General features: G+C 60.4%; 1 protein-coding gene across 3 annotated transcripts; it reads left to right on the forward strand.

The window, feature by feature from the left end:
* The first annotated feature begins 440 nt into the window (after window positions 1–440).
* On the forward strand, window positions 441–5,118 carry OPRL1 (opioid related nociceptin receptor 1). Of its 3 annotated transcripts, none has more exons than XM_077161783.1 (3): window positions 441–692; window positions 2,714–3,069; window positions 3,271–5,118. In XM_077161783.1, the coding sequence occupies exons 1-3, from the start codon at window positions 460–462 to the stop codon at window positions 3,792–3,794; spliced, it is 1,113 nt and encodes a 370-aa protein (XP_077017898.1). In that variant the 5' UTR covers window positions 441–459; the 3' UTR covers window positions 3,795–5,118. The 3 variants fall into 3 exon arrangements, with proteins under 3 accessions (XP_077017898.1, XP_077017909.1, XP_077017915.1); XM_077161794.1 differs by having other exon boundaries at window positions 441–677; XM_077161800.1 differs by having other exon boundaries at window positions 665–732.
* Window positions 5,119–12,986: the final 7,868 nt, after the last annotated feature.

The following is a 12,986-nucleotide window of genomic DNA, read 5'->3' on the forward strand; positions in this document are numbered from 1 at the left end:
CTGTTTTCTGCCCCCAACTGTGTCTATACCTTTCTGCGTGTCTTCATGTGTCCTAGTGTTCACACATGTGTGCCTGTAAGTACTGTGTGTGCAAGTATGTCTTGTGTGCCCATGTGTGCCTGTATATCGTAGGTGTGCACTCATGTGCCTGTATTTGCTGTGTGTGCACCTGTGCCTCTACATCCTGTGTGCAGTGTGTACCTGTGCTTCCTATATGTACACATGTGTGCCTGCATGTCCTGTGCACAGTGTGTGCATTATGTGCTGAGTACACTCATGTGCCTGCATGTCCTGTGCGTGCATTTGTGTCCTATGTGTGTGTGTGTGCCACAGGCCCGTGGCTGCCTGCTGGGCCCACGTGCTGGGCTCTGACAGCTCGCTGCACGTGTGCTCTGGTGCATAGCCACAGTGTGTCTCTCTCAGCTTGGCCCCAGGTGCCGAGTGGCTGCACAGGTCAACATGGAGTCCCTCTTCCCCGCCCCGTTTTGGGAGGTCCTCTACGGCAGCCACCTGCAAGGCAACCTCTCCTTCCTGAGCCCCAACCACAGCCTGCTGCCCCCCCACCTGCTGCTCAACACTAGCCGTGGGGCCTTCCTGCCCCTGGGGCTCAAGGTGACCGTCGTGGCGCTCTACCTGGCCGTGTGCGCAGGCGGGCTGCTGGGGAACTGCCTCGTCATGTATGTTATCCTCAGGTAGGCCTGGCCCTGCAGGTCCCCCTGTGAGCCCCATAAGGTGACCCCACCCCAGGCGCCCATCTACAAGCCACTGTGTCTTGACCAATCAGACTTCTGCAGAGGGGGAAACCAAGGCAGGAGGCTGTCAGGATGAGGGTGGAGGGTGATTTACTGAACAGCCTATCAAACCCCTGGTCACACTGTCCAGGGCTGGGGACTTTCCTGAGTTGTGGACTCTCAGTTCCTCTGGGGAAGGTGACTTGACCAGTGGATGGGACAGGGGAGGGGTGGCAGGAGGGGATGGGCGGGGTCCATCTCAGATGGGTGCGATATGGCTGGCCTCATGGTCTCCTAGCAGTGTCCCTGGAGGCAGTTCTATGGTCCACCTGGTTCTTGGATAGGCCTGTTCACTCTGCCCCATGGCTCAAGGCTCGGTCACCTCCGGGGTCTGCTGATGCTGAGAGCTGCCAGAATGAGGGTGGCCAGGCTGGGGGTGATGGGCGGCTGGGGGAGCATAGGGGCGGGGCCAGGAAGGTTCCATATGGAGTTGAGGATTGGGCAGTGGAAGGCTGGAGATGGCTCAGGCAGAAAAGGATGATGTCCTGAGCAGGGGTGTGGTGGGCTGTGGGATTGACCAGATGAGAGGGGCATAAAGGGGCTGAGGATGGAGTGTTGTCTCAAATGCCATAGGGTGTTCTTCAGTGGGTAGGGAGCAGGTGAAGGACCTGGTCAGGGTGAGGTTCTTACTTGGCCCAAGACAATGTGACTCTGAAGAGTGTCCTCAGGGCTCTGAAGCAAGTGGCCCCTTATGACCTCCAAGGTAACTAGCCAGAGGGGTCAGGGGTAGGAACATGCTAGTGCAGGGAGGACAGGGCCGGGGGTCATCTGCGGGACACTGAGCAAGCCCTGCTTCCCTCCAGGCCTCATTTTCACCATCTGGAAAGTGAGGGAGATTGGCTACAATTGAGCCATCTTTGTTCTTATTCTTAGTCCCTCTTTCAGAGGAAGAACTAGCCAGATTCCTTCATGGCAGCTAAATTGACATGGGACATTGTCACCTCTGGGGTTGACACTATACCACTCTCACCTCCATCACCACCACCATCACCTCCATCTCCACCACCATAACCTCCAGCTCCACCACCACCACCATCAGTACTACCACTGCCACCACCCTCACCTTCATCACTAACACCACTACCTCCACCTCCACCACCATCACCATCATCTCCATCACCACCACCACTACCTCCATCTCCACCACTACCTCCATCTCCATCATCACCACCATCACCACCATCACCACCACCACCACCCTCACCTCCACCACTTTCACCACTACTTCCACCTCCATTACCATTGTCACCACCATTACACCGTCTCTACTACCTTCTCCACCATCACCACAATTATCACCAACCATTAGTTCATTCAACAAATATTTATTAAGTGTCTACAATTTTCCAAGCACTGTTTTGGATGCAACCAGACACCATTAGTGTTCTACCTGTCCCTGTCACCATCATCTGTCTCCTCACTAAGCAATAGTGCGGCTGGAGAAAGCCTTGTTGTGTTCTTATAGGTATAGGTCCCTTGGAAGCTGCTGACAGCTGCTGGGCCAGCATTTTAGTCAAAAGGGTTCTTGGGAGAGATTGCAAAGGGGGCATTCTAGTTCTTTCTCTTATGATTCCTGCTGCTTTGTTCATGGGGAGTCATCTGTGTGCTCTGGCACCCTGCAAGCCTCAGCTTTCCCAAAGCAGTCTGCTCTTTAAAACTCTAAACCCCTTTCTTGTTGGTCAGCAACCCCTGCAAAGCTTGTTAAGATGTTGGCCCCAAGGTTCATCCCCTGAGACCAGACGTGGTGCCTTGGGTTGGGCCAGGAGCTTGCATTTTGACAAGCTCCTCTGGGGCCTCCGATGTTGAAGGCCTCAGAGTGGACGCTCCTTGGGGTGGTCCACAGGAGTAGCCCCTGGCCCTTTGCTGCCAGGTCCAGCCAGGGTGACCAAGTGAAGCCTTTCATCTCCCTGTTCTCCCCACAGACACACCAAGATGAAGACTGCCACCAACATTTACATCTTTAACCTGGCCCTGGCAGACACGCTCGTCCTGTTGACACTGCCCTTCCAGGGCACAGATATCCTCCTGGGCTTCTGGCCTTTCGGGAATGCCCTGTGCAAGGCGGTTATTGCCATCGACTACTACAACATGTTTGCCAGCACCTTCACCCTGACAGCCATGAGCGTGGACCGCTACGTGGCCATCTGCCACCCCATCCGCGCCCTTGATGTCCGCACATCCAGCAAAGCCCAGGCCGTCAACGTAGCCATCTGGGTGCTGGCCTCCACTGTTGGCATTCCTGTGGCCATCATGGGCTCCGCACAGGCCGAGGAAGAAGGTCAGTGGCCTCCTCTCTGGAGCTGTGCTCCCCCTGCCACCCAGACCCATGCTCTTGTCCTCCCCAGAGCTGATCTCCACCTACTCCCCAGAACTGTGTTACCGTAGTTCTATGCTCCCCTTCCTCCAACGGTGCTCCCCCTGCTCCTGGCCTCCGCCCGTCCCCTAAAGCCGAGCCCTGTCCCTGTTTGGTTTCCTGCAGAGACCGAGTGTCTGGTGGAGATCCCCGCCCCGCAGGATTACTGGGGCCCTGTGTTTGCTGTCTGCGTCTTTCTCTTTTCCTTCGTCGTGCCTGTGCTCATCATCTCCGTCTGCTACAGCCTCATGGTGCGGCGGCTGCGCAGTGTCCGCCTGCTCTCGGGCTCCTGCGAGAAGGACCGGAACCTGCGGCGCATCACACGGCTGGTGCTTGTGGTAGTGGCCGTGTTCGTGGGCTGCTGGACGCCTGTACAGGTGTTTGTGCTGGTACAGGGGCTGGGCGTGCAGCCGGGCAGTGAGGCCGCCGTGGCCGTCCTGCGCTTCTGTACGGCACTCGGCTATGTCAACAGCTGCCTCAACCCTGTGCTCTATGCTTTCCTGGATGAGAACTTCAAGGCCTGCTTCCGCAGGTTCTGCTGCACGTCTGCCCTGCGCCGAGAGGGCCAAGCGTCTGATCGGGTGCGCAGCGTCGCCAGGGACGTGGCCTTGGCTTGCAGGACCTCAGAGGCGGTGCCGCGGCCCGCGTGACTAGGCGTGGACCTGCCCCTGGTGCCCGTCAGCCCACAGAGCCCATCCACGCCCAACACGGAGCTCACACAGGTCACTGCCGTATAGGCAGGCGCTGGCCCGGGGGTGCTGGCCGAGGACCTCAGTGAGCCCAAGGGCAGGCCGCCGTGCTGACCTCACAGACTAAGTGGGCCTCCTGGCATGGGGGGAAGCGGGGACACTGCGGGCAGCGTCTGCCTCCCAGGGAAAACGTGGAACCCACGCAGACACCCCGTGCTTTGAGGGACCTGTGCCTGGCTCTCCCCTGCTGGGTCTTGACCTGCATACTCCAGGCTCAAGGCACGTCGCCCGGAGACGCCCCGCGCAGCCCTGTGCCCCAGGTCTTCAGGGCAGTGCCCCTGAAGGGACCCCCTCAGCGAGGCACTGCTGCCCAGAGCCTGTCTGTCCTGACCCTGCCCGGTGGCTCTTTCCACGGTGGCGTCATGCATGTGCTGGTGCAGCGCTACCCCTGCCTGTCCCTGTGTACCACTGGGCCACTCCAGGAGGCTTTTCCCTTCTGGAAGCTGTCAACGCTGCATACGTTGCTCCTGCATATAGGGAGGCGGGGTGAGGGGAGGAACCATGTGTCTCCCAGGGGCTGCACCCTCAGGGGCAGCGCGCTCTGCCTGGGGGTGGGGGTCCCCGCATCTGCCCATCATCTCCCTCTGAGTCTCTGCTCTGTCTCCAGAACTCATTGGAAATGGTGCCAAAATGGAAGCTGCACTCACAGAGTTAGCACAGGGTTGGCAGGGCCCCCAGGGGGTGGGGGCTCGCTGTCCTTGTTGCCTGAGAACCAGCCTCTCCTGCCTGTTTTGCAAATGCTCTTCCTGCAGGTGAACTGGGCACCCGTTCTCCTGCCTCCCCTGCCAGGCCGGGGGCTCCTAGTGATTGGGGGAGTGTGTTCCTTGTCTGGAGAACATTGTGAGCTGTGGATTTCTGCATCTTCATGTAGCTTTGCATGCGATAAGCTTGATTTCCTGTGCACGAAACCAGGCCTGAACTGTGTTGGGGTCATCTTGCAGGCTGATATAGCTGTCCACAGTCTGCCGTGCCTCTGCCCAGGGCAGCTGGCTGGGTTTCTGGGTTAGCGCAGAGATGGGGAGGCTGGGAGATCCCGGATGGTCCTGCTCACTTGCCCTGTGTTTCAGCTTCCCGGATGGGCTCTGTTTGGGCTCACAGGGCTTGGATTGGAGACGCCTGCTTGCACCTAAGCAGCCAGCTATTGCACCTCTTGAGCCCTCCTGGTGTAGTGGCTGCTCCTTCCCACTGGACCAGACTGCAGGATCCTTCTGGCTCTTTCTAGGATCACTTGCTCATGAGGACGGGGAGACCCTGGGTGAGGAGCTGAGATGTCCTGCCCGCAGCGAGCTTGGGACCTTCCTTGGAGCAGGTCCTCCAACCCCAGTCAATCCTGCAGATGACATGCACTCGGCCAACACCATGACTGAAATTGCATGAAACCCTCAGTCAGAAGCACCCTGCTAAGCTGCGCCCCAGTTCCTGACCCACAGAAGCTGTGCAATAATGAATATGTGTGGTTTGAAGTTGCCAAGTTTTGGGGAAATTTGTTATGCAGCATTGATAATTGTTGAGGTATTGTCAGGGGGATAACCAGTGTCAGTGCCACTTGAGTGGCTCCTGACTTTCTAGAGGAGCAGTGGGACTGTGGCACACCCCGGGCTGGTGAGGGCATAGAGGCGGGCAAGAGCCTGCACGACAGAGGCTGAACTGGGCGACAGGACTGGCCACACACACTGGGCTACTGCAAATGGCTTGCCTCAGCTTCGTGGCCAGGAGCAGGTGCTGCCCTGTTTGCAGTGAAGAGAGCCCTGTGTGGACAGAGTGATGTTGAGGTGAAGGCCCCTTTCTGGGACTGCCTCGATGTGTGGCCAGTGGCCATCCTGCATGCCAGGTGGGCAGGTGGCCGGAGTTCTGGGTCATAAGGCTCTTTGGACAGAGGAGGGTCATATAGGAAGATAGTGGGCTGCTCACAGAGGTGGATCACCGGACATGGGGCCAAGCAATGGGAGCCAAGGCCCCCCATAGGGGCCCACAGGGACCTGCCTGTGGTCCCACTGCCCTCATGGCCACTGGTCTCTGAGCTGCTGACGCTGGGCACCCACTGCACTGTGCCATGAAGCTGGTGCTTGCCAAATCCAGGCTCCAGGCCACAGTTCCGGGTGCAGGTAACAGATGTGCTTTCCAGACCAGGGCACAGAGGTCCTGGCAGAAGGGCCCTGTGTCTTACGCAGGCCACGGCGAGGGGCCATGAGTGGCATGGGCCACAGTGAGGGAGGTGATGAGGGGCACAGGTGATGGCAGGTGGGGAACGAGGGGTAATGGGCCACGGCGGTGGGATATGAGGGGTGCGGGTTGGGGGAGCACAAGGGGCACGGGTGACAGTTGGAAGGCACGATGAGTATGGGCGATGGCGGGGGGGCCTGAGGGGCGTGGGCCATGGCAGAGAGTTTCAAGCCACTAGAGCACGTTGCGGGGCCCCTTTGGCAAGCTCTGCAGCCACATCTGGCGTTGCCGAGGGTCCTGCTGTGACATATGGCCCCTAGCCCAGGATGAGCCCCACCGGACTCCCCCTGGATCCCCAGAGAGGTCATGGGAGGAGCCATCCAGGAGTCTGTCCACCCGCACAGTCAGTATTTCTGCAATGTTTGTGTGTTCAGGGCTGTCTGCTTGGGTAGGGCAGGTGGGGGCAGGGCCAGGGTCCAAATCCTGCCACCATCCAGCCGGGCTGTCCAGGACACAGAGACAAACGCTGGCCCCAGAGCAGGCCTCTGCAGGTCTCCATCTTTCTGAGGGCAGGTGTGACATGGGGTAGGTGTGACACAGGGTAGGTGTGAACACGGAGGCGTGACATGGGTGTATGGCATGGAGTGAGAGTGATATGGGGCAGGCGTGATAGAGTATGACACAGGGTGGATGTGACAGGGTGAGTGTGACAGGGTGTGACATGGGGTGGTTCTGCAATGGGGCAAGTGTGATAGGGTGGGTGTGACAGAGGTTGTGATGAGGTGGACGTGAACACAAGGTGGTTGTGACTTAGGGGTGGGTGTGACCTGGGGCACTTGTGACCTAGGGCAAGTGCGATATGCATCAGGTGTGACCTAGGGCAGGTGTGACCTGAGGTGGATGTGATCCGGGGCAGCTTTGGCCCTAGGCGGCTGTGACCTGGGGCAGCTATGACCCTGGGCGACTGTGACCCGGGGTGGCTGTGACCCTGGGGCAGTCTCTTCAAGGGATGAGCCTTGGTGGGAGGGGAAGCAGTTGGGGCACTAGGGCGGTGGCCTGAGAAGGGGCGCAGCAGCTCCGACAGGAGCCCATCTGGAAAGGTGTGCAAAGGCTTGCACATGAGCCGGTGTGGGCATCTGGACAGGTCCCCGTCAGAGCTGCAGTGGAGGCCAGGTGGCAGGATGTCCACAGAGCAGACAACGTGGCTTTGCACACACACAGGTGCCCACGGGAGGTGGCGAGTGGGCACACTGGCCCCAAACCAGCCTGGTTCCAGAGCCGTCTACCTGGGCTGGGCCCTGAGGCTGGGGCTGTCATGGCACAGACAGGGGTGCAGACTGATGGCGATCAGGGAGGAGCTGCTGTCCCCAGGGAGGCTTGAGGAAAGGGTTGCCATTGCCTGGAGGCTGCAGCCTGTGTCTGGGGATGCCCTTGAGTTGGGGTATCTGGGCAGGGCCCTCCTGGGCCTGGATTCTAGGGAAGAAACAACCAAAAGCTTTGGGGTCAGCCCTCAGTAACCTCACCAGCTCGGGCTGAGTGCTCAGTGCTGGCCTCGGTGATGCAGGGGCCTCGCTAGCCACATCGTGGAGGGCCCTTGGGGGCTCTCAGCCTCCTGGGCAGCGCCTGTGGCTGGGCAGTTCTCGTCCTGTTCCCTTCTTCCTGCAGAGGCAGCAGCTGCTGGCCTCTAGGGAGGGGCTTGGATTGGTCCTTACAGCGGCCCTCCCTGGCCCACCCCCAATGCCCAAACTCAGAAACAGGGTCCTTCGGTAGCATGCCCAGGCCCCGCAGCCCAGGTGCCTATAGGCACCCCTGGCACAGGCAGGCACACGAGGTGCACCAAGACACGCACATGCACAGTGAGTCATGGACAGAGGTGCAAAGGCACCCAGTCGTGCCCTGACACTGGCCAGGTGCGCCCTGCAGATGCACACATGCCTATAGACACGGCACTGGGGAGTCTTTGGAGACTCCCAGCACCTGGGCTGGCTCTCCTGAAGTGGCTGCAGAGTAGAACTGGTCAGCTGCAGACCACTCACTGCCTTTTTGCCTTTTGCTGAAGGAATAGCAGACACGAAACCGTGCACACAGTGCCATGTCCTTGGTCAAAAGTGTTGAACCCTGCACCTCCCCCCAGCCACCCGGGCCCCCCAGCCACCCGTGTTCCCCCAGCCACCCAGCTATGCTTTGTGTCTTGGGCCAGTCCCTGGGCCGCCCCCCTCAGGCCTCCAGCTTTGCCCTGCACCCCCCGCAAGCCCCCCAGCCTCCCACCAGCCCCCGACCCACCCCCCAGCCCCTCAGCTGTGCAGCACTCAGTGGTAGGAACAGTTCACTCTCCTGCACTGATTATGCTTCCTCGGGCCCACCCCTCTGGCCATTAAACACACGGTGAGGCAAGCATGGAGGGGTCTCCGAGTCTCTTTGGCATGAGTCAGGATGGGTGCTTGGGGTGGCCGCCCCTTCCCGAGTCTGCATTTGTGGATTCCAAGGCAGGTAGGGTGGGGGGCCCTGGGCTACTGGGGGGTCTGTGTGAAGCACTCTGGGGTTGTAGCCCTGCAACTGCCTGTCATGATCGGGGGGTGCTGGTAGGTGAGGGGAGTCCTGGGTTAATTCACAGTCAGAGGGGCAGGCTTGTGCAAGGTATCGGTGGGGGACTGGGCCTCCTGGGAATCAGGCCCAGGGCGGCCTGTGTCATCATGTGTCCCCACCTTGCCCCATGTGCCCAGCACAGGGGGGGATCTTTGCTGCAAGCCTGCCTTGCAGTTGACCCTCCTTGCTCCCACTGCACTCGCAGCCTGGGCCCCAAAGACCCCATCCCCTTCCTGCAGAGCTGGGTTTTCCAGGTGGGTCTTCTCAGGGCTGGGGCCACAGTCCAGCATCTCAGTGGGAGTCCCTCAGACACAGCCCTCCTGGGGCTCCCCATTGCACTCTGCAAGCCAAGAACTTCAGCCTCCCGACCAGTCTCTGTTCTCCTGTCCAGCCTGGCTGGCCTGTGGCCTTCTCCTGACCTTTCACATGTGAGCGGGCCTGGGACCGGGAGCTGGGGGTCTGCGCAGGCCGCAGATGCCCCTCCTCTCCCTAGGGACCCCAGGTTCATCCCCTTCCATACTGTGTGCCCCCCCAGCCCTCAGGCTTGCAAATGCTCCCCCACCCTGGGCTGACCAGGTTGTCCCAGTAGAGATGATGGGGCCTTATCAGATTCTGCGGGAGGCTGGGAGCTGCCTGGGAGGTGGAGAGGAGGGGCCAGGAGGGTGGGGCTGGGGGTGGGCTGGGGATCTGGGCAGGGGCCAGAGGCTGCTCAGAGCCCACGAGCCTGCTTTACTCTGGCTGCGATGCTTAGTGCTCACATGGGCTCACACCTGTACAGGCACACACACACAGACACATGCACAAATACAAACACACAGAGACACACACATGCATAAATACACGCAGATATACACTCAATCGCACACATGCACAGACACATAATCGCACAAATACACTCACAGACACACAAATATATCCACATACAGACACAAATAAACACATGCATACACACATACATACAGACTTACTTAGAGACACACATGTACAGACGTGCACATGTAGACATTCACATAGACACACAGACACACTCATATGGATGTAAATGTGCACATGCACACATGCCTAGAGATTGCAAGCATACATGGGTACATAGCCTCTGGGCCTGGAGCACCTGCACGCATGTGTTTGTGTCTGTGTGCCCTCCAGTCCCCTCCCCTGCTGCTACAGGCTCTGCACGGCGAGTGTGTCTGGGTGTGCCAGGCCCCCAGGAGCCTGTGAGTGGATGGCTACGCAGCTTAGCCATGGAGGGCTGGTCTTCTCTGAGGACGCAGAGCTTCCTGGGAAGTGGGGGCTGTGGGGTCTGTGCCCGTAGGTGCCATTTTCCACGTAGATTCAGAGCCCCCTCTGTAGTGCAGAGGCCCCAGGCAGGAGGCCCCAGTTTGTAGGTCCTGCACTGTCCCTCAGTCCCTGCAGAGGGTGGGTAGGGGACACCAAGCCAGGGTAGGGATGTGGAGTGACTCAGGGCAGCTGGGCCCGGAGAAGCTTCTGCCTCAAATGCCCTTTGGAGGGTGCAGACAGCCAGGGTAGGAGACAAGCAGGCTGCTGGGCGGGCCCTGAGGAGGTCCCTGCAGGGTGGTGGTGGAGGGGAGTCAGCCAAGGGGAGGGGAAGGGGAGCCCCAAGGGCCAGCGGCCTGGGTGGCACCCATGAGGCCGGGCCCTTCACTGCTGCTCTAGCCCAGGAAGGCACCTCCAGGTTGGGGGGTGCTCTCAGCTCTGGGGACTCCAGTCATGCCCTGCCGCACCCTGGCCTCCCTCCTGGGGGCTGCTCTGTGCTCCCTGTTAAGCCAGCAACAGACTCCGATGCAGGCCAGGTGCTGGGGTGGGTGTGTGGGTGCTATAGGTAGGCAGGCGCCACAGGAGGGTGCAGTGGGTAGGTGGGTGCAGCCATCTGAGCTTTGGAGAAGGAGGGGCACAGAGCTGACCTCACGGATGGCCAGGCGGCCATCGCATCCTGTCTGTGCCCCTCAGAGTGTGGGATTTGACTCAGAGGTCAAGGCCAGCAGGTGCGGGCCCAGGTGGAGGTGGTGGTTGCGTTATCACCACAGTTGGAGGGGGCTCTGGGGGCCGGAAGCCGAAGTCCAGGGCAGCTAGGCGGCCCCTTGGGGGTCCCACCTCCACCAGCCCCTGGAATTGTGGCCCTCGGGGATCCCGCCTCCCAGCTGTGGAGAGCCCAGAATGGCTCACTCGAGATCCTTCACTCAATTCTGACTGCAAGACCCTTTATCCAAATAAAGTTATATTCACAGGTCCTGAGAAAGCAGGACACACCTTTTTGGGACCAACATTCAGCTGCTCCCCCTGCCAGGCTGACCCCACTAGAGACCCTCTCCTAAGGAGTGCCAGGAACTAGGGTGTGGGCTCGGGCCACTGTGAGCGCAGCAGCCCTAATGCAGCGCGCAGGGCCGGGCACCTGGGGGCACCTGGAAGTGGCTGCTCAGCCGCTGGGGCCGGAACTCAGGCTGGAGGCCCCCAGGGGAAGCCAGGCTGGCAGGGATGGGGCAGAAAGGGCTTCGCGGCTTCTGCCGAGGAGCAGAGCCCAGAGAGGGCCTGGGGTGAGAGGGAACAAGTGTTGGGCAGACGCCAGCTCAGCAGGACAGCTGCCCAGGAAGAGCCTGGGGGACCCCACCTTGGTCCACAGTCAGATCCCCTTCTATACCCAAGTCTCTGCAGACACATCATGGAGCTCCTTCTCTGTCTGTTCATTTGCTAGACGGGGCAGGCTGTGTCCATGCCGGGCCTGGGTGTGGCCAGGCTGACCTCAGAGCTGCAACTCAAGGCCATCTTGAGGGAGCCCCTCACCCTGAAGAGAGGCCTGTGTCCTGCCCAGCCCTGGGAGAACTGGGGGCTCGGCCCCTCCCTGGCAGGAGCGGTCCTTGGCTGCTGGCTTTCCTGTTGCCATGGCAACTGTGTGGGTGATGCATCTTCCAGACACACTGCATCCACTCTGGCCCTCCCCTCTCAAGAGCCACATTCTGGTGACCTCGTGACCTCGAGTGTCCCTCTGTGGGATGCGGGGTGACCAGCCATCCCATTTTCTCAGGACAGTCCTGGTTTCAACATTGAATGCCCCTCTGTCCTAGAAACACCAAGATGCTGGAAGCTTGGTGCAAGCATTGGCCATGGGGCTGGCTGGGGGCCCAAGAGGTACTGCTCTCTGACCTCCGGGTGGCTGTGCTGGGCTGGACTGTACCCACACCCACCATGGCTGAGCGCTGAGCACCTTTGAGTGGTCCCAGTGCCCCTCCCCACTCCCACCCCCATCGGCCTCTCTCCTGGTGCGCTCTCTTTCTACCTTCAACCAATTCCCTGGTCAGTCTCATGGCCTCGCGGCCCTGAGGGCTCGCCTGGGCCTATTGCTGGTCGGCTGCAGCCGTGGCACCTCCCTTTCACCCCCACATCGGCCCCGGGATCTCCCTCCCGGCTCCTTGCACACTCTCCTGCAGCTTCGGGACTGCAGCAGCACAGAGGGCTGGTCCTGGTGGCCGGGTCCCTGGGGATGGGCCCTCACAGCACGCCCCGCAGGTGGGTGTCGAGGTGAGCTCTGCCAGCAGGAAGCCACAAGGACCCTGAGCTCATCTTCTGGGCGAGGTTTCCAGTCCGAAGGACTCCCTCCATACCTCCTGTTGCTGAGGCATGTGGGGGCCTCGCTTATCGAGACACTGAATACACCCCTTGCCCCGCCCCCCAAGGGTGCTGGGAAGCCCCAGAGGCTGCCCTTATGGCCAAGAGTCACTGTGCCTGGGCCTGGGCCAAGAGCCCTGTGGACCTGTGCTCTAGACCTGGCCAGTCAAGGATGTGTTTGTGGCCTGGTCCTTCTGGGGGAGGTAGACCGGGTGGTGCCCGGGAGGGCAGGACTGGAGTGTGACCCAGGACGAGTGACCCCACCTCCCTGTCCTCACTCATTTGAGCTTCAGTGTGGTGGGGAAGAGTGGCAAGCTGCAGGCCCCAGTGCAGGAGGGCTTCCTGGAGGCTGCGTGGGGGCTCCTTGACCTGTGCAGCGAACTGGGAGACAGGAGGCCAGCACAAGCTGAGTCCTGGGGCCTTGCCCTGGGAGGCGTTCTCCTTGCAGCCCCGTCTGCCTGACCGAGGGGGCAGCTGTTTTCCCTGGGGCTGGGGCAGCTCTGGGATGGTCAAGCCCCTCCAGCTCCGAGCCTAGCCAGCATCTGTGAGATGCAACTCAATGCTGACCCCCAGTGGTCAGTTCTGACCATTGCCCTGAGGAGCAGGACATTTGCCCAGCGGGGAGATCCTTAGCAGGCCCCACCTGGCCCTCCTGCACTCCTTCCCTCTTACCAGGTACCAGTGGCCTGCTCACGGGTGCCTGTGGGGTTTCGGGTGGGGCCC

This window comes from Tamandua tetradactyla, chromosome 1, assembly GCF_023851605.1.
Source record: "Tamandua tetradactyla isolate mTamTet1 chromosome 1, mTamTet1.pri, whole genome shotgun sequence".
NCBI lineage: Eukaryota > Metazoa > Chordata > Mammalia > Pilosa > Myrmecophagidae > Tamandua > Tamandua tetradactyla.